The 20,357-nt window shown below is 40.7% G+C and overlaps 2 protein-coding genes across 7 annotated transcripts in view; one reads left to right on the top strand and one right to left on the bottom strand.

Annotated features, from left to right (window-relative positions):
- The window catches only part of LOC107220240 (elastin), a 98,629-nt gene extending 87,553 nt beyond the window's left edge, over positions 1 to 11,076 (top strand). For 4 of the 5 annotated variants that reach the window (XM_046738565.1, XM_046738563.1, XM_046738562.1 and 1 more), the window contains exons 2-3: positions 9,258 to 9,308; positions 10,041 to 11,076. In XM_046738565.1, coding sequence (XP_046594521.1) covers positions 9,264 to 9,308; positions 10,041 to 10,955 — 960 coding nt within the window. In that variant the 5' untranslated portion in view covers positions 9,258 to 9,263 and the 3' untranslated portion in view covers positions 10,956 to 11,076. Of the gene's footprint in view, positions 1 to 9,257; positions 9,309 to 9,702; positions 9,849 to 10,040 lie in introns of those variants that run through there. The other variant, XM_015658750.2, reaches the window with a different exon arrangement.
- The window catches only part of LOC107225786 (cAMP-specific 3',5'-cyclic phosphodiesterase), a 278,042-nt gene that overhangs the window by 215,998 nt on the left and 41,687 nt on the right, over positions 1 to 20,357 (bottom strand). The gene's annotated exons all lie outside the window — the stretch shown is intronic.

Genomic DNA, 20,357 nt, shown 5'->3' with positions numbered 1-20,357 from the left:
ACGCTGTTTATACGCTGTTTTACGGAACGTTCGCCGTTTCAAGTAATACAAGTTGTGAGTATACAACTGCCCGTTTTTTGCTTGGCTTCAAATCAACAGTACGTACCTCTATTTATTCATCATTGTTCACTGTGATACGGTGTTGAAGTGGTCCAGTTTTTATTCCAAGATACAACAGTCTTTCAACATAGATCTCCTAGAAAACCAGTCGTCTCAGCTGTGAAGTTATGTTGATCTAAACTGACCTAATTCTAATAACCACCAAAGCGATTCATCCGTCTCGCAGGAATTTTAGCATTTTTGATCATTCTCTGTAAACGGTTGGGCCATTTTTCTGCAGGGTTACTGTTCTGTGGTGACGAACCTTCGGCCAAGTTAGAAAAGATCGTTACGACTCCTCTCCTAATCTCCAATTTTCCGTAAGAGGCGAAACCGGAACCATGGTAAAGTTGAAACGGTGCTCACGCCTCGACGGTAACACAATTGAGAAAGCAATTTTTAAAATAACCAATGAGAATATCAGTTGTTTATCATTTTCCGTATTTAAAACGCTGACCAGTTGAGGCGAATGAATAATAGAAGACCAAGACATAAATACGAATGAATTTCTTTGTTATCTTGAATTTTAGTTTTCTACCGTCTTACTTGGGAGATGAGTATTTGCACGAAGGACATAATATTTTTGGATTTACATATCCAGTTTTTGGGGTTCAATTGGCTCGGTGGTCGCGATTCGGGGACTTTTGTTCTTCTTTTTCAGCTCGCTAATACCGTGAGCGGTTGTTCCTAAATTCACAAAACCACAATTATTCTTCGTCAACGCGTAACTCTGAATCGCAAGTGTCGAGTATTCTTCTATCTTATATCACAGCATGAGATTTATCTTTTGAGAATATGCAGGGCAACAAGTTGAAATAGAGTATTAATGGCCGCGTGCTGCGGTAGTTCTTGTCGGTGAAACTGCAATTCAACAAGATTTTCGCGAATATTAGGGTTTAAAGCCTCATTTTGATCTCATACAACTTGCACTTTAATGGACTATGCTCTTCCCCGGTTCTTGCGAAGGGATCAATTTCCGGGTACGCTCGCGATCACATCTGGTCTATTTAGCGCAACAGTCCATAACAGCAGCTCTTCCGGGGAAAGAGGAAAATATATGGAGTTCACCGAAAGGTGAGGGTCTCCCCCAATGTCGATTAAATCATCGGTATAATCTACGACACCAATATCGATCCTGCTATTCACCTTTCCAACACAGAGTTTCATATTCGCATTAATATCGTCGACATCCTTGTCATCCTCGAGACAGAATACAGACTCCTTCCCAATCCTGGCTGGCTTCCCATCCTTCGGAAACAATAGCGGAAGGTGATTCTAGGGCACGTATCTACTTTTTTGGGCGAAGACACGTGAATCCATCGTAGTCAAGACAAGACTTGAGATTAATTGTAAGCTAGACATGCCCTCTGTACGATTCGCAAAAATTTTAGAATCTTTCGGTAAAGATGTGAGGAGACTCGAAAGACCTTCGTGCGATCGTATACATTCTTCTCATTTCACCGTCCAGGTTACCATCGCAGGCCTTAGACGTTTCATTTGGATCGTCGAGATTAGAGCCTGTTCCGTGAAATATGTAGAAGGTACACTCATACTTTTACTCCGAACTAGGTACAACCGGGTTGAACCAAATTCGAGACAACGTTATTCTTAATGCTATCTCGGAAAGTGCAGGGCAAAAAATGCGGGATAGTCGCAACCAGAGGTAGGAATGGATTTTCACGTATATTCGCAGCGTTGTTTTTCGGTTGCGATCTTTCACGGAAATCAAATATGTATCAAAGCCTGGATTGACATCCGTGACCCGGTAGTCGGAGTAATAGCCGGGATTGACTGGCATAAAAAGCGTATTATAGATTACGAGGCGGAAAACCTGTCTCAAGGCAAAATATATACATACATAAGTCGATTCGGCGTTTGTCAGAGCTACGAAAATTAGCATAAGCTGCGTGAATATTTGAAAGTCATCCGAATTCAAATGTTTTGCACGTGATTTTTCGTTCAAACTGTATATATGCTTATTTCGTCTTCGTAGTAGAATATGATAAAAAAGGAACGATAACAGCTGTAGATGGCAACTAAGACGCGCTTTGGTAAGGTCTCACTAGTTCATCCTAAATTCGCGAGGAATTTGAAAATGTTAATCAATTCAAGATTGTCATCCGTTCGTTACCGATACGCGTGGTGGAAAGAGAAACGAGAGAAAAACGTTCCATTTACGACGGACCAGCTGAGCAGAGAATTATAGCTATATTCGAAATTGTGCCTCACTAAAAAAATGAATACATTAATACAAATGGCGTATTGAGGGGAACCATTAGGCTGCTGGTGAAAGGTCTGGAGAGAGAAAGGCGTGCTCCTATAAAAGGTTCCATAGCCAGCGGAAATGGCAGAAGTCGCAGAAACTTCCTAATTTAATGCAAGGCGAGATGATATAGTATCGCAAAGGTCTTGAGGGTCGTAAAACAGACGAATCCAGGAGTGCGAAGCCCCGAGGAAACCCAGGAATCTGGTGAAAAAACTTTTCTCTTCTCTTCTTCGCACCGGCGCAAGACCGTTAAGGGTCCTTTGGTAGGTTTGCGTGATTCGATATCTTTGATCGTCACATAGCTGCGTGAACCAAAATTTCGAATTACTCCAGCAGGTTGGACGTAGCTTGGATCCCTTCCATTTCGCTACTTCCGGTCCCGGCGTGCCGCTAACTCTCGTTCCAACTCATCGAGCGTTCACGCTGGTCCTCAAAGCCTTCAAACCGGCTGATTTGCGTTAGTTCCACTCCACGAACGAACAACTAAAGCTGAGCTGACTGATTCGCCAACCGCTACTCGGCACCGCAACTATAACCATTTTAAGATCGTACATATCACTTTTACCAACTCGATGCTTCAGCGTTATCAGAATTTACCACTGGTTCGACATCATGCAGCCACTCATTTAGGCGGAGACGAAGACAAATTTGAATCGTGAATTCGATATCATTATATGACTAATTGACTATTGACTATATGACAACTATTTATCGAATTTAACAATGCTATAGTACGTGAGTATATCGGACGAATTGAGAATCCAGTTATATACGGTTCTGTCATTGTGAAATATTACCTCACTGTGGAAGAATGAAGATATTGTACCTCTTTAAAAAAAATGCTTCCATCATGCTTTCGTATTTTTTGCCGAGAAACGGTGGGGTCAAGTTTTACGTATGGTGAAATCTTCGCGGTCGTTCCGAGAGAATTGCAGCCACGGAAAAGCTCACCCCTGAGATAAGTTTATCTTCTCAACGTTTACAAAAAAAAAAACCAAGCATTTGGTACTCCCATTAGAATTTTAAATTGCGACCAGGGAACACTTCAAGTCCTCAACGAGTCGGGACGAAATTAAGTTGATAAACGAAATGCTGTTTAGCGCTTGTTTGCAATAAAGTTTGTTCCACAAGTTTCACTAACGTTCACAGTGCTACGAAGGAAAAGTGTGTATGTTTTAGAAGTCTGTAGAACTGCGCTGCTCCGCGATTTGATACACTCGTCATCAACAACATAAACCCTTGCATGCTGGATCGATGACAGGCAGATGGACGAAAGCTTATCGTTGTCATTCGAAGGTCCCTGCCGATAATCTGTAAACACGTTGCCGTATCATATCTATCTTTGCACAAATCATTAAGCCCGAGTAGGTGAGACACGTAATGTTTGAATATTCGCGTTGCTGGCACATTCGCGCTTACGGGAACGTTTGTATGTACAGAGGAGTTTAACAAGCAAATAAACCGGCAGGGAAGGACGTGAAACGATTTAGTTGACGCTGAGTAATTCATCTCCTTAGCTGGCTGACTATCTGCTTGTTAAAAACTCGCAGCTGATGGAAGCTGAGGAAGGGACCGTAGGAGCGAGAGCCGGAGAATGAGAGAGATTTATTCGCCTGGCTTTCTCCTCGATTTTAAATTACGCTTTTCATATTTTTATAGTTTTGTCATGTCTCACAAATCGCGCGGGCCGATTATATTATTGTACAGACTCGCCGCTCGTGGCTGTAGAGTTTATAAAAAAAAAAACTCTTGTGTCAAAGAAATTTTGAATTACCGCTGTCTCTTCTTTACGCAACCGCGCGACAACTTATATGAGGCGCAGGTAGGTATCGATTAACAAAAAACGTAGTATTTCCGCTAACCGAATTAAAAAATGTAAAGTCGAATAATCGGTTTTACATAACATTGGTGAAATTGAATCGGAGGTGGCATCCGAATGGAATATCCCAACAGATAGAAATCGCAGACAGCTTGTCGTCGTCCACAGTCATTCAAACATCGGACAAAGACAGAAGTGTTGGGTTTCTATTTCGATTATCCGATTCTGTTATATCATACGTATAAAACGTAACTATGTATGTTTCAGGCTTGTCATCTCGGTGGATCGTGAATTTGGCAAAAAATCCCCGATAACAGAGATTTATTTTTTGCTCACGATCAGCCAATTTAAATCATTCCCGTCTGTCCGAATGTTGAGGGTGATTTGAATGAAGGATAAAATCGGATCAGGGCATTTGTTAAGCGGATTAGACCCCTTGCCCCTGTTTGGGATGCTTTCGGAGAACAAATGGCACTCGCAAATACTTAAATCGTACAAACAATATCATCATTTGTAAATTCGTTTCAGAGCGATTTCTTTTTTGTTCAAAACTCATTAACTCCGATAAATATGTCTCGAGTAACAGTTTGTATCAGCGTATAATTGTCGTGACCTTTATTACGTTGAAGGTGAATTGGACTAATCCTCTGTTTTTTAAATTAGTCGGATAAACAATTTATGTATACATTAATAATATACTCGAGACGTTCGAGACACAGTATATCAGGTTAATGTTTCTCCTGCAATTCCATAAATATTAATATTGAGAATTATTGTGACATTTAATTACGGATAGTTTGCAATGAACGCATATTTCAGCAAAAGTGTTCCCAGAATTTACACTCATTGATAAATAGCAGGGGTATGAGCACGACGCTTCACACAAGTGGCCTCAATTCAGGAGAATCGGATGCCGATACGATCGATCGAGTACGTTGCATCACATCCTAGATCTACGCAGTAATATCGTAGGAAGTTCAATACAGACAGTGTTTGGCATCGCCTCTCATATAGGATGTGGATTATGCATATTCGTGTCCGGAAGGTCAAAATTTTAAAAACACGAACGAAATTGAATGCTGTATAAATTATTCGCATTCTGCAAAAGTTGGCGATTCGGTAAGCAGCTAGACGACAAGGCATCCCGTACCTATTTTGCATCCATAAACGACGTACACGCAGCCGCGAAACATGGAGCGGCCATTGGTGAACCCGGCATCGCCGTACTACTATATTAGCTTTTAGTAGCATACCCTGCATTATAAGTCAGTACCCTACTTCATCCTGCCTAGGGCTGATCCTTCGGCTGATCCTATAGGTGTTAACACTGAGCCTCGCACCGGGCACACCTGACCCTTAAAATCTTATGGATTTGATACCAGATTTATAATTAACTTTATTTCTCACTCTTCTCTAAAGAAGGTTCAGCGTGAAAATTCGCACGATTGCCTCGGGTGTTGGCATCCATATATTACATTGTCGAAAGATCGCTGTTTGGTTGATACCGTGCACGTTTACGGTTATGTTAGAAATTTTAACAGTGCTGACGATGTACGAATCAAGGTCCGGTAAAAGTAACGACAGATGCGAGAAGGTGCATTCCTCCCGGGATTCTGTATCATTGTATTAACAATGTTTCCTGCGCTCTGGTTGTGCTTTCTTCTTTTTCAAAAATCTACCATATTAGTGACTCGGATCCCTGACAATGAAATTCACATGTTACGCTAGTCTGGGGTTGAATGATAAAATCAAGAAAATTGTACGTCATCAAGTTCATGAAAATGTAGATAACTTGAAACACAATTGAGACCAACAAGTAGAGTACACGCATCCGAGGTGACCGGTTTTGATAAAATTTGAACTGGTGAGACCAGGTCAAATTTCGTTTGACCCGTATTTTTTTCCCCGTCCCATGGGCAGCGGTTCCTGAGATATTGCGTAGTTTGTTCTTAAAAAAATCTTTGATCTTGTTTTTATTACTTTCGAGTACAGTTTAATAAAATTATATTTTTCCAACGGGATGCGTTCGATGAATAACCATTAAAAAAAAAAAAAAAAACCGCTACAATACCGGTATTATCATTTTATTATGCGCTATCAAAATCAAAGGCTGTACAAAGTATAAATCTCCGTCAGAAACAGTGAAAGCATATAAAACAAACATACGAGCGGCACCAAGAGCATATTACCAACGCTCGCTCACTGCATACGAATCTACTTTTTCGTGTACTACGATATTTGAAAATCATGCTTCGTTGATATTCATGAAAACAATTCTAGATTTAACTAATTTTGCTGAGAGCCAGGCGTATTGCAGCATGTCGCGGAAAACCGAAGCAGATAATAATTGATTATAGACCGAGTAATGGATTTTTAGAGAATCTTTCCTTTTGCTCAATTCGCGGTCTTCCGTTACTAGAGATGTGTAGTTTTGTTTTTTCTTATTCCAGGTTCTTACCGCGAATTGAGCAAAAGGAAAGATTCTCTAAAAATCCATTATCATACACGCTGCAGTACGCCTGGTTCGCAGCAAAATTAACCGAATCGAGAAATGTCTCGATGAATGTCAACGAAGTATGTTTTCCAAATGGTATACGAAGAAGTAGATGCGTAAGCAGGGAGCGAGCCCTGGCAAGATGCTCTTGGTGCCGCCGGTACGTTTGTTTTCAATGCTTTTACGATGATTACCACCCACCCGCGTGTACTAATGCTATTTCTGACGAAGATTGATACTCTGTATAGCTTCTGGTAGCGTGTAATAAAATGATAACACCCGCATTATATAGGTTTTTTTTTTAAGTGATTATTCATCCAACGCACTCCGTTGAAAGAAAATGATTTCATTAAAATGTACTTGAAAGTAATAAAAACACGAGTAAAGATTATTTTAAGAACAAACCTCATGTTATTTTTCAGGAACCGTTGCCCATGGGACGAGAAAAATATACGGATCTAGTAATATTCGACCTAGTTTCACCAGTTCAAATTTCATCAAAATCGGCTACCTCAGATGCGTGCACCCCCTTTGTCATGAGTGTACCGTTAATTATATTTTGAGAAAAGTGTAATGCGTTTAACGATACGCAAGCCTCATGAACGTGTAGACGTTTTAAAAATTCTACCAAACAAGATCTGATAAATCGCATTAGTTCCATGCTGTTCTGAGTCGAACCGTAAACTAAACTCGGTTCGCTTGGCACTGAACTTTTAAGGCAGCCCAGTCGGATATCCAGTATTGCTTCCACCTCTCCGATGGTAGGGGACCAAGCCCAGACGGCCCAATAGCCCAGGCCACTACCTTAGCGAGGTTGCAAAAGTAAAAGGCTTAGGAATGGTATGTTACACAATGACGCGAGAGGATACGTTTGTTTCCACCCAACGCCATAACGCGGGCCATTATATTGCATTGGCATTCGACACTACAGTCGATCTCAATTCCCGGGGTATGAAGTCTTACGTGATAATAATTCATCTGTCTCAAAACAGTTCAAAGGACCAGAAATGTCAGACATGTTTTCATAACGGAGGCTGCAGTGACGAACCTTTGATATTTTGGCTCATCGGATGGGTGTGATTACGTACGTGCTAGATAAAATCTAGCTACAGAAATAATTGAGTACGACTTGATCGAAGCTTGGAAGTCATTGTTCTCCATCAAAGATTCAAATGCTCTTGAAGAATTCAGAAAGAAGCTTTCAACTTGTATCGACGAGAATGAGTTATATTACCCATTAATTTTATTGCTCAACCGACACTCGAGCCGCAAACAGCTTCTGCTTCCTCGCTAAATCACTTAAATCACCTAAATCACCTGCAAAATCGCTTTCAATTTTATTTGCGTCGAAATACCATTCAAAACTTACACCTGATCCTAGAAGGCGTTCGAAAAACACCTTCAAGTTACGATACTGAGGTATCCGACGCTTTATTTGGCTACTGAAAAACGGCATTCTCTGGAGTAACTATATCATCATTATTGGTACATATTATTTTAGCGATATTCGAAATAGGCTCGTACGATAAACATCACAATAAAACCAGTTAATCGTGTCCCAGATGCACGACATTGGTGACACAAAAATTAGGCGCAAAACTATCTGATTTCGTATTTCTGAGGAAATGTGCATTTACGTAACACACGGCCTAAATGTCACAGACGACAGAGATCATCTCGCGAACGTTGACAAGGATTGTAACCTTGTGTGAAATCACTGAGACACATACTATGCGGATTGAATCTCCGCTGAGGTTTTTCTCACGCCCAATTGCGAACAATTAATCTCTAGTTGACCACCCAGTTTCACGAAGGCGTAAGGAGTTTCGAAATTGACGGTGAAAAGTTTTAGATAATGTATTCGTTTACTAAAAGTTGTGTATCATAAAATAGAACTGGTTTTCTATTCGAAGTTAGTTGCGTGATGCTTACGTCTACGCCATGTTTCAAACGTTTTGAAATAAAATATACGAATTGGTGACATCTCGTTATTTATCATCCCGAATCGTCATGGTCACGAGAAATCATTGAATATAATCTAAATAACTAATTCCTTATACGAACTCTTGGAGCAAATTGATCGTTCACATTATTTCTTTATTCTTACGTAATTCAAGTGTGGTTGGGTATCACGCGAACAATTTTAAAATAATTCTTTAGAGAGCGTATACCCTTCGTGAATATTTTCGAAAAGCTTTATTTCAATAGTTTTATAAAAATTTAGCTTAATTTGAAAACCAGTTGAAGTCCGTTCAACTTGCACGTAGTATGAAAATATAAACGGCTCCCAAAAATAACGCCTAATTATGTGTAGAATTCAAAAATCGACGCAAGATTTTTTGGGTTTGAAATAAATTTTTGAACGCGAGAAGAATTTAAAAGTACGTTCTTCAGTTGCAGCCGAAATATTGAGAGGCATTGCAGAAAAATGATTTTAAAATACTCATCCCAAAGCAAAGTTTGAGATTTTCTTCCTTCGCTCAACCCACATCATTGAAAACTCATAGCCATCGTCATATTTCATCTACTTAATGTTTCCTTCCTCCCCACAAGCTGAAATCTTTTGTTCGTTTTAATAGGAAACCATGCCAGGGATAGCAAGGAACGGTGAAAGCAGAAGCGGAAGTGTGGTAAGCGGGATAAATTTCCACCATTTTTTACTCGTTCAGGCTAATTGACGTTACCAGCAAATGCGAACATCATAAAGGTTCTCTGCTCCGAAGCGGTTTCAACTAACGATAAAAATCTCACGTTGCCTTTAAACTGTTAAAAAAAAGTCTTAAAATAGTGTGACAGAAGTTCAAGATTAACCTGATTCAATCAACAGTTTGGGTCACCGTAGCGAATTTCCTTTCGAAAATTAGCATTAATTTTAGCAGCCGCTGAGCATATCGCGTAAAAGCGATTCACCGAAGTGAATCCTATCCCAATTCTGCATAAATATTGATTAGGATTGGAATTAGTTAGCTGACGTTACGACAGGTCTATAACGGATGATCCAATCAACTGGGCGGTACGTTTGTGTGAATCCACGGCAAGTTAAGTCAGGGCGTGTTCTGACTTTCGGTGAAAGTATTTGAAGAGTTCAGATTTCATATAAAAACCGTGAGTTGACCAGAGGATAGCACACTCCAGTCACCATTCGAATCTGCGACATGAAGTGCTTCCTAGTAAGTAATCAGCTTCTACCTCAGCGTCAGCGATTGAAAATCAAGTCTTCAAATCGTCCAACTTTATTCTCTTTATTTTCCATTCGGTCAATGAGATCCCTTCATTGAAAAGTTTCATTATACCCTCCACGTGTGTGTTATTGTTAGCGCATCACCGAGATTATCGAACTAACGTTCCTCCTAATGTTCCAGGTCTGTTTGTTGGCCGTTTCCGCCATAGCCGCCGACACCGCCAAGTCGGCTGCGAAGAAGAACCCGGCGAAACGTGGAATATTGAGCTCAGGTATCGGTAGCTACGGTGCTCTGGACTCCGGTATTTCAGGCTATTCTGGTATCTCTGGTCTTCCCGGCATTTCTGGCTACTCGAACGGCCTGGGATCGTCTCTCGGCTATGGCAGCTCCTACGGCTACGGCGTCGGTTCCATTGGCTCTTCCGTGGGCATTGGCGGCATCAGCGGCATCGGCGGCATCGGCGGCATCGGCGTTTCAAATATCGGCAGGAACGAGCGCATCACCGGCATTACCGTGAACCGTGAAGTCCAGGTTCCCGTTCCCGTACCTCACCCAGTACCAGTGGAAGTGACGCGTGCTGTTCCCGTCCCTCACCCCGTCCCGGTCCGAGTCGACCGTCCCTACCCCGTCCCAGTTGCGCAGCCCTACCCCGTGGAAGTGACCCGCACCGTCCCGGTCCGCGTCGACCGCCCCTACCCGGTTCCCGTTCCCCATCCAGTCGAGGTCCGTGTGCCCCAACCAGTCCCGGTCCCAGTTTCGGTCCCCCAAGCTGTGCCGGTCCCGGTTTCCGTCCCTCAGCCGATCGCAGTCCCCGTCGGCATCAGCAGTGGAATCAGCACCGGATTTGGAGTAGGCCTCAACTCCGGTATTGGATACTCTTCCCTGGGATCTTCTTACGGTCTTGGGTCAGCTGCTTTGAGGTCCGGTTACGGTATTGGATCAGCTTCTTTCGGATCTCCTTACGGCATTGGAGTATCCTCTCTGGGATCCTCGTACGGCCTTGGATCTTCCTTGGGATCCTCGTACGGCATTGGAGCATCTTCGTACGGTATTGGATCTTATGGATCGGGCCACGTACACCACAAGAAGTGGTAAAGACGCAGCGCACACACTTCCACCTGTACCTTAAGACTTGGTTACCAACGCTCTTGAATCTATGTCGATCGTTACGGATCAATTTAACATGAATTAAATAAATGTTTATTTTTTCAATGAATCTCGACTGTCTGCTCGGTACTGTTTTCCGTCCTTCACCTGATCCCAATCAACTCTCAATCCGTACATCTGCTCCCAAGATCTAGACGCATAATATATTAATCATTGCATAATGCGGCATTCAGTGGTTTGGACCTATTTTGGGTTAATCATTAGCCCGATATTCTGCAGGAACCGTTAGTAATATACCTAAATTATTAGAATGATTTTACCATCAAGCCACAAAATCTCGCTTTGTCAGCCTTTGTCAGCATGGGAGTAATCATGCACACGCAGTGAGTTGCGATACTTCGTCGAAGGAATACGATTCGGATGATTAATCGAAAGTTTTATTGCTCCGATAACGACTATGTAGGCGTATCATGGCTTCTTCCACTTCGCTCATTAGGCACAAACAGCGATGAAGCCTTTTGACTGGCGCCAACTTCTCACCTTCCACCGTTATGCCAATACTCTTCTTCGTACGTCCGTATTTTGTTAGGACACCCTCGGACATTTTGTTGACATATTGAAATCAGGGTCTCTTTCAGGATCGTAAAAAGTGCTAATTAAGATGGAGACCAAGAACGTCGTCACGTTCACGAATTTAGCAAATCACAAGATTTTTTCACATCACGAATGATGCTATCATTATTATTATTAATATTATTACGGCTAGCTATCTTTCAATTGCATTCACCAGCAATGATGCAATGCAACTAATTTATATTAATCTGATAAAGAATTTGGTGAAAGTTTCACGCTAGAATAGTGTGAATATGATTTCCTTCAGATTATTATACAATATACATTGTGCTGGCACAGCGGGGTTTGAGACGAGTTTGCAAAATCGCATTACTTGTTTCATTGTTCGCGAAGGCACTTGCTGGAACGTAATCCATGATTTTGTACTGTTATTATTATTATCAGATCATTTGATTTGACCCAAAGTCGAGTGCCTCTTCCAAATCAGCGATCGAAAATTACGATCAACTATTTATACATTGCTTAGAGCTAGTGAACCGTAGGCGGGCATGGCAACTCATCAAAACTCTACAAACACGAACGCAGTAAATTACTATAACAACGAAATAGAATGGTAAACAATACGGACTCTCCGCAACGCCAAAATACACAGTCTTGCATGTCCGCGGATAATGAAATGTTCCTGCTTCAGGAACAGAGAAGGCCGGGACTAATTTCATCGAGTAACAGCCAATTCATCAAATCCAACGGGACAGTTTAAATTTTATCTCGGATTGTGACGGGTTATATAGTCCAAAATTGTATGACGCTCATCCGTTAGGTGAAAATGAGAAGTAAAGAGGTGAGAGAATTGCTGGTCACTCGGCAAGCAGCCTCAGGTCAACTAACACGCAAATCGATAGATCCACCATTCAAGACTTGCCGAAGTCCTTTAAATCGTCGTACTTTCCATAAATTAAATATTTGATATGAAGAAAGGAGCTAAAGGCGCTGCGTAGCCTGTGATGACAATTAATTGTTAATCAAAAAATTGACAAACCTTGTTAGGATTTAAGATAATTTATACTCAACAGAAGGCGGCTATGAGAGGAAATTGAGTTATGTGACCTGAGGACAAGCGAATCAAAAATAATGTACATAAATTATCATAAAAGTTAAATTTAAACTATTCAATTCACATTTAAATATAATTAATGTCAATTATCTTATCACTCTGATTTTATTTATACGAATTTACACCTTTATTTTAGATTTTACTGCTGGATAAATGATGACGGATGAATATGACTGTGATTAAAACAAATCGCCAGACTTGCCCGAAACAGAGAAGAAAAAAAAAAAAAACTTAAAATCTTATTTGCAAATTATCCGATGGATTTTATTGATTAACCTTTTCATGTTTAAAACGAAATATTAGTTTTTGAGAATAGACTTCGTTAAAAGATGCGACATAACACGGTAACATTTCTATAGCAAAATATTCGCGCGTAAATCCCAGGTAAGGATGGATACATAGATGAGTTCAAGATAGGTAGCTCGCTAAGTCTCATTGTCAATATAAAGTGACGAGTAGTGACGTCAAAGCATCGCTCGCTATGGAATAAAGCCGAACTCAACATCGCGGTACTTGTGGGCTGTTTCAGAAGAATAAAAAGCTTAGATGTAGCGATACATACCTATGTATTCATCTCTCGAGCAATGTGGGTGCTTTCGCGATTCTAAATATCTTATTCCGGGGCGCAACGTGACGCGCAAGGGTGGCGTACGTCAGCGGAAAATATATTACGTCACGCCGCTCTAGGTGACCTCCAGCGTGCAGCCGGGTCACGGCTCAGCGTGCAAGCTTTGGTGGTCAGAGCTTTAGACAGCCAATCAAGGCTATTGATCTCACCCGAATCGATGATCGTCGACTTTCGAAGTTCCGCTGGTCTCCGAGTTCTCTCGTTGTAGGTACGTTACTCGCGGTTCTTATATTGTTTGTGAGCTTTTGCTGCGTCGGTAAGTTAGCTGGAGCTTGATACATCGGACGGTATTAAATTTGTCGTGGAAGGTATGTCGGCGTATGGAAATACGACTTGTAGATATTGTTATCCGCGAGAATGTCGGTAACGATCTGAGCTTTTCCGCAGTCGATAACTCCTCTCTGCAGACAGTTTTTATCGTAAGCTTATATATGACGGTTTGGCTAACGTATGGTACACCATTGACGGCAGGTGAGTGAGGTGATCTTATCACGCCCGACGTGAACCATGAAAAACAGATGATAAGTTTTATCGATTGCAGCCATTAAGCTGCGGTCATTGCTTTGCAAAGCGTTGCAAATTTCAGACAGCGAGAACCGCACCTGTCGCCTGCATCATTATTTCAGATTGAACTGACCATTGTACAGCGGTTTGACAGTTTATTTTAAAAGAGAAACGTATGTAGTATACGTTGTAAAAGTGTCTATTTTTATTGTGCCTGTACGTGTTAGACAAATGGAAGAGAGCTGATCTCGTATAAGGTAGCTATTTAGTATTTGCAGTCTCCGATCGAAACCTGTTGGCCCGATACTTTAACTGGTATGAAGAATGCATACGCAGTTACCTAGAAATGAGATGGTAAGACAACTTGTGTAAGCGGAGCAGGTACAACCCCTGGTTTACGATAGGAACTTTCAGGCAACTCTACTTTCAAGGAGATAACAACTTAAATTGGAATGAAGTTTGTATGTGTAATTATATATATACACTTACGTATTTCTCGTTTGACTAGGAAGTGGATAATAAACTCACCTGCAACATAAATGTGAATAAAAATAATTAGAATTTTTATTGAAAATGGATTAATGTAGAAATTGTAAACGGAAATAGTCCGTTTAAGAATTATTTTCACGTTAGATACCTACCCCTTGTCTATAACAGTTTAAATTGCAAATTAATCGAGTCAACGTGTCTTGAATAAGCTCACGTCTTATCTCGGAAATTTTATAGCCCTACATGAAGTAATTGCTTTTTTACACGAAACGTAGTACGAATAAGTCGAGAAATATTTTCAGAACTATGAGAACGATGTGTATTAGATAATGAAATTCCGTGGATGCAATATCCAAGAGTGAACAAAAGGTTCGAAAACATCGCGTGCGAGAGTTCGTCAGTTTCGAACTTCAAGAGGCTTCTACAAAAGTCCCACATATGCGCACGTATCTACCATTCAACAAAGCTGTCATATTAAATATTGTAGTAGGAATTCACGTGAATAATCGATAATGTTTCTTTGAAAAGGTGAGCCCCGCGTACATTATGAAAGCGATAAAGCTGAATGTCGGGAGTACTTTATCGTAGGCAGATGGATACATGAATAACGAAAATTACCCAGTTTATACCAGGGCAGTGGGTCGAACGGGCCTAATCCTGAACAGGTTTTACCATAAAATACAATCGCCGGTTACCACCTGAATTCGGGAAAGGCAGCTGCTCAAATTCCGCCGTCCCTTATATTTACCAGAATTAACTGAGGATGGAAGAGCCACCTTGTACAGTCACGTTAAATAAGAGATAATTTTTCATCATTTAATTCTACTAGTATGGATGGCTTGAGAAAACGAGAACACTTAATTATCAACTCAAGATTTTGGAAAGCGCTAAAGCTGATGGACGACGAATTAAACTTGCCTCGGGTGTTATTCATTTGAATTTGTGATATTTATAATTATTGTGCGGATCGTTAGAATATCGCTCTATTCCGACATCCCATAATTTCTAAATTTTTATTTGTACCAGCGTCAATTGTCAATATCACGGTCATATTTGCGATGAATTTAAGTTCAATGAAATTACAAAATCAACAAGATCTACCGACATTTATAATTAAACTTTCATCAATCCTTGCGGATAAGAAGTTGAATATGAATCATCGCAAGTTTCAGGATCGCAATGAAACAGCATCAGCGTATAAAACGTTAATTCACTGAACTGTGAGAGGAGATATGAAGTTTTCTACTTACACTGCTTAGCCTCGAGGAAATTATGTAACTCTTCAAAACCAGTGACACGATAAACACGTTGGGTCAATACACAACATAATTGTATGTATGTTTGTGTAAAGCCACGAGTCACGTTTGGGGTTTTCGATATTGTAACCCTTCGGCTTATTCGAACTGGTTACACATACATCGAATTAAATGAAGCAACTAACTAGAGCGACTTAACATAAGGCTTTCTTTGTACAATGGTGACAATGAACCTCCTCAAGCCTTCATAGGCAAATTATACTCCGATTTTGTGTAAAGCAGCCGAGGAGCGTAAAAGACGAAGAACGGATAAATCTACAAGCGGACAGGTTAGCCCGCAAACTTACGTCACGAATGTATTGCAGTTTAATAAACTGTTTTTCATGTCGGAATAGAAATATATACAAATTTCAGCATGGTGTTTTGAATTATGTGCGAATGACAACTTATCGAAAGGTAACAGACTGGTATTACTAATTGATGTATTATACTACTCTCATTGGAGTGGCGTTTTCGTTTCTTGCCTATGCGGCAGCAGAGCTTCCAATTTTCCTAATTCCAAATATCAAAACCCGCCAAATTCTTTTGAGCTGAATCCACCCGATATATTTCAATTGGATGAACTCGACCATCGATGAGGATATCATGAGATAACGGGGATTTATGCGGGCTACGCAACAGGGATAATATCAGCTCTTGAACAGCATCCGACGTTATTGTATAGGTATGCATATCCGTAGAAACCTTGATCATCTTCGTCGAAATTGATTATCAGATGCTCTGATCCCTCCAGAGAGAAATATAAAAATGAAATATGAAAGGGTATCAAATTGAAAAGGGCGATTAATGGGCACAATATACTACAGGACTTAATCACATGCACGTGCAAATAGGAAGCATTCGCTCCAGTTCCACCATATCCAATATTGGGTCGATTTGGGATTCACTCCTGGCGCTAGCTACGAAACGGATACAGCCCGACTAAGCGTAGTATAAATGGATCCGATTATAAGCACAAAAATTACCAAGAACAACAGATTCAGGACCTCTGTGCGAGAATGTCTTTGAGAGTTACTCACACGCGTCGAAAACTTTAACTGCAAACGGATAAGTGATCCCTGTGATACTTTTATTTTGTTTGACAAATCACACAGAGAAAAGGCCCGTTTCGTTTGCGTGACAGTCAGATCCGCAAACCCTCTTGGCAAGAAAATATTTACAAGCTTATGGGTTTGTTGGAGGGTTGCGTTAGGGCGTGCTTGAAACTTTCGCAAAAGCAAACCAGCTATCGACTTTGTTGATTTTCGGCGACGCTCTTACAACAGCCAATTAAATGCGGATTATGTGTCTGTCGCACGGGAGCTTCGAAATTTTTATGTAAACAAATTTCAACCTTCCTTTCGTTCTGTGGAGATTTTTTCGTAGCAGTGCGTGCATAAAACTTACGTAAAAGTACCCGTGATGGAAATTATTCTAAGCGGAAATTTTGTGCAAGCATACGTCAAATGGGATCCGATTTATTGTAATAGATTCGATTATGGATAATCTTCGAGTTAAATAGTCAATTTGTGAATTGTTTCAAGCATTGCGGATCTGACATACGATGGATTTAAATATTTTCAACTGTGGTGATCCTGATTCGATTCCCATTTCCCTGGTTGCACGGTGTTTCCATTGACAAACGGTTGCTACACGATGAAACCCAAACAAATTGATTCCCTTTTCATTTGGTCTATTTTGAATATCGGTAAGGGTAGTACGTAAGAATCAAGTATTTCAAATTCTTCCGCCAAGTTTGCCTTGATGTTAGGAAAAAATAGCGGTACGTGTTAAATCTTTATTGAAAGTAACGTCACGCAGTTGAATCTATTTTTAAATTCAAAAACATGGTCAAAATTTGAAATAACGATGTAGGCATGAAAAAAATTTCGCCAAGAGTTGATCTTCACAATTTTACTTGAATTTCTATTGCATGGAATTTCATCGAACGGTACATTTTACACAGGTTTTCAAAAATGCACGCTATCAAAATTTCTTCCCGAAGTGCTTATCAACTTTCCAAAATTTTCATTCCACGAATCCAACGTCTACAATACTTTAGGCCCAGCCAACTTCTTATCCAAAAAGTACCTACATCAGTACTGACCAGTTTTTCAACCGTAATATGATGAACTAATTTTATTACGAATTCGTAGTTACATTTAATATCGTATGCATGTGAGCTTCAAGCTTGGCAACGGCAGAGTACAACTGAACGAGATTTTCGTCGGGGAACTTCGACATTAGCAGCGTTCAAACCCGAAAAGTTGTTTGGAAACTCCGAAACTTTCATTTAATTCTCTTTGTCATCATTAAACAACAAACATTTCACGCAAGGTAAATCTTGTTGTAACAATTATCACAATTAGGGAAGAAACAACCGAACTTCGTTAGGTCGTGTAAATTACCGGTTGACTGTGTATTATAACTCAGCGTCCCGTCGTTACACTCTCAGTCGGAGATTGTGACAGAGAATTGTTTTACAAAGCTCTGAAATGCTGTCGTGCTGTTATCGTGAGATTGATTTTCTTGACATCCCCTTGAACTGATCTTCTTCGCAACTGTTACGTCACTCAACCCCTTCACTTCATTCAACCAACATGTCTGCGAAACGGATGTTTCTCGTGTCGATGGTGTTCAATTACTAGCCGTCCTCTAGGATGTCAAACTGGCACAGCGTTTTCGCGACGTCTGAGAACGTCCCCCCGTGTATTCAATATGGCGCGTTTTTCATTTCAACATTATCGTTGGCTGAAATCTCCTTGTATCTAAAACTACTATAAGACGTGATCTGCAGCTCGTTTGATGAAACGAACGAAAATAAATTCGGTGAATTCACTCGAAACGAGGTATTTCTGGTTCCAGCGTTAATGTCACAAGAAATCATCTTACCGTGACGTTAGAATATATTTAAATACATAAATTTTGGAACATGAAACTGCGTGCTTTTGACAGTACTTAATTTGCTTAAATTCGAATGATAGTCGTGTTAATTTGGTATCGGTCCTCTGTAAACATTCGTTTCTGCCACCCGCGATACATTAGGAACGCATTCTGGTGCGGGTCAGTTCACTCGCGAACCAAAGGGGTATTCAATCATTAAATTCTGCGCCCTGTTTTTCCCCATTACTGCCCAAGGCAAAAACGTCGCTGCGAAATTTGGTAGATGAAAAAAAAATACAGGAAAAGTGAAATGAAAGTAAAACATGCGGTAAGGTAGAGCAACACAACGCCGAAAACGCAATTACGATTGGGATTAGCGAGACTGCTGTAGCACTCGTAACCATGTATATTATATGATAATGCGAGGGCCAAATTTGTCCAGGCAGGTATAACGAGCCCAATTCGTGAAAATTAATTCGTCAGTAATTAGGAGAATGTTCGCGTCAATGTTAACGACATTTATTTTGGTCGTACTGCAGCGAGCGGCAATTAGTCAGACTGATAGAGGCGATGTCTTCTTAAATACTCTAGACGTGCCTTCGTCTTCAAGGGACAGATTCTAATCGGAGCAATAAGTACACTGTATGCCCTCAAGGCTCTCCATCACCAGCGGGGTGCTCTGATATCAGGGAACGTCGCGGGATAAATATTTGCGATATATATATGAAGAGCAAGTTGCGGTGACTGATTGCTAAGTTTTTCAGAGCCACCAATTATATTTCAGGTAAATCATGGTCCGAAATAAAAGTCGAGCATGTAGCGTATATTCAGGAACGAGAAAGAAATCGCATCGCGAAAATCGTTGGAGAGGAAAACTCGCATTGTAGAGGCCACCTTTTAGGGGCTTCAAGGGCTTCTCATTAGATAATTAGACCAATAACCCGGTTATCGTAAATCTGTTTGAACAAAGCTTCCCAGATCGACCGATAAACAGTTCCAAATAATTCGCATACCAGATAGGGTTATAACGACATGCTCGCGGCATGCGTGTGTCCGTATTCGAAGCGACACGTAGTATTTATGTAATCAGGATTACGGGTTAATCACCCAGCAGCATTACCTTTAATCCTTACCCCGCTAATGCAAATATTATACCTATACTCGCGTAGTAAAAGCGAGCGCGGTTATTACACGTATTTATTCAACGACTGCCTTCGCTGATCCTCTTTGACTTTGCCTAGACTGTATGCAGCTAAGTGTATGCAATACGAAGGTTGGCTCACCGTTCGTCCATATGTTTCAAATTTATACCAGAACTCCAGAGAGCGAGTCTCAATATTAGAGGCGAAGTTTGTATTCTCGCTTTCTTCGAAGAGACTGATTACCAGGCACAGGGTTTGACGTGAGAAAGTGAAATCCGATAAAGTGATTCTTGAGGCTGTTTAACGTTTCACACTGAACTTTGCGGTGACTTTACATCGCGTCCCATATCCTTTGCAGATATAATCACAGAGAGTGGCTAAGATGGCTGCCTAACCGCGTTTGCTGTATGAATACACTTTAAACAATACCTGTGAAATGTGATACAGAACAACGTACGAAATTATGTTAGATTGAGCTCACCGATTACCGACCTCTCCGTGCTGAATAATAGACACATTCCCACCGTACGGGGGTTGAATATTTGATCAACTTAATGGAAATAAATTATTTGCCATATTACTCCTGGATTTAATGTGCCTGACCATTTTACTAAATTCGCTGAATAGCGATCCGGATAATGTAAAATAGTACGGTTTCCAGACGCAAGTCAAAGGTAGAATGAGGCGATACGACATTTAAGCTGATCACCCCATGAACACGACAAGCAAAAAAAAAAAAAAATAAAAAAATAAAAACCAGAG

This window comes from Neodiprion lecontei, chromosome 4, assembly GCF_021901455.1.
Source record: "Neodiprion lecontei isolate iyNeoLeco1 chromosome 4, iyNeoLeco1.1, whole genome shotgun sequence".
NCBI lineage: Eukaryota > Metazoa > Arthropoda > Insecta > Hymenoptera > Diprionidae > Neodiprion > Neodiprion lecontei.
Note: the sequence above shows the minus strand (reverse complement) of the source record. Positions and strands in the feature narration are given on the sequence as shown.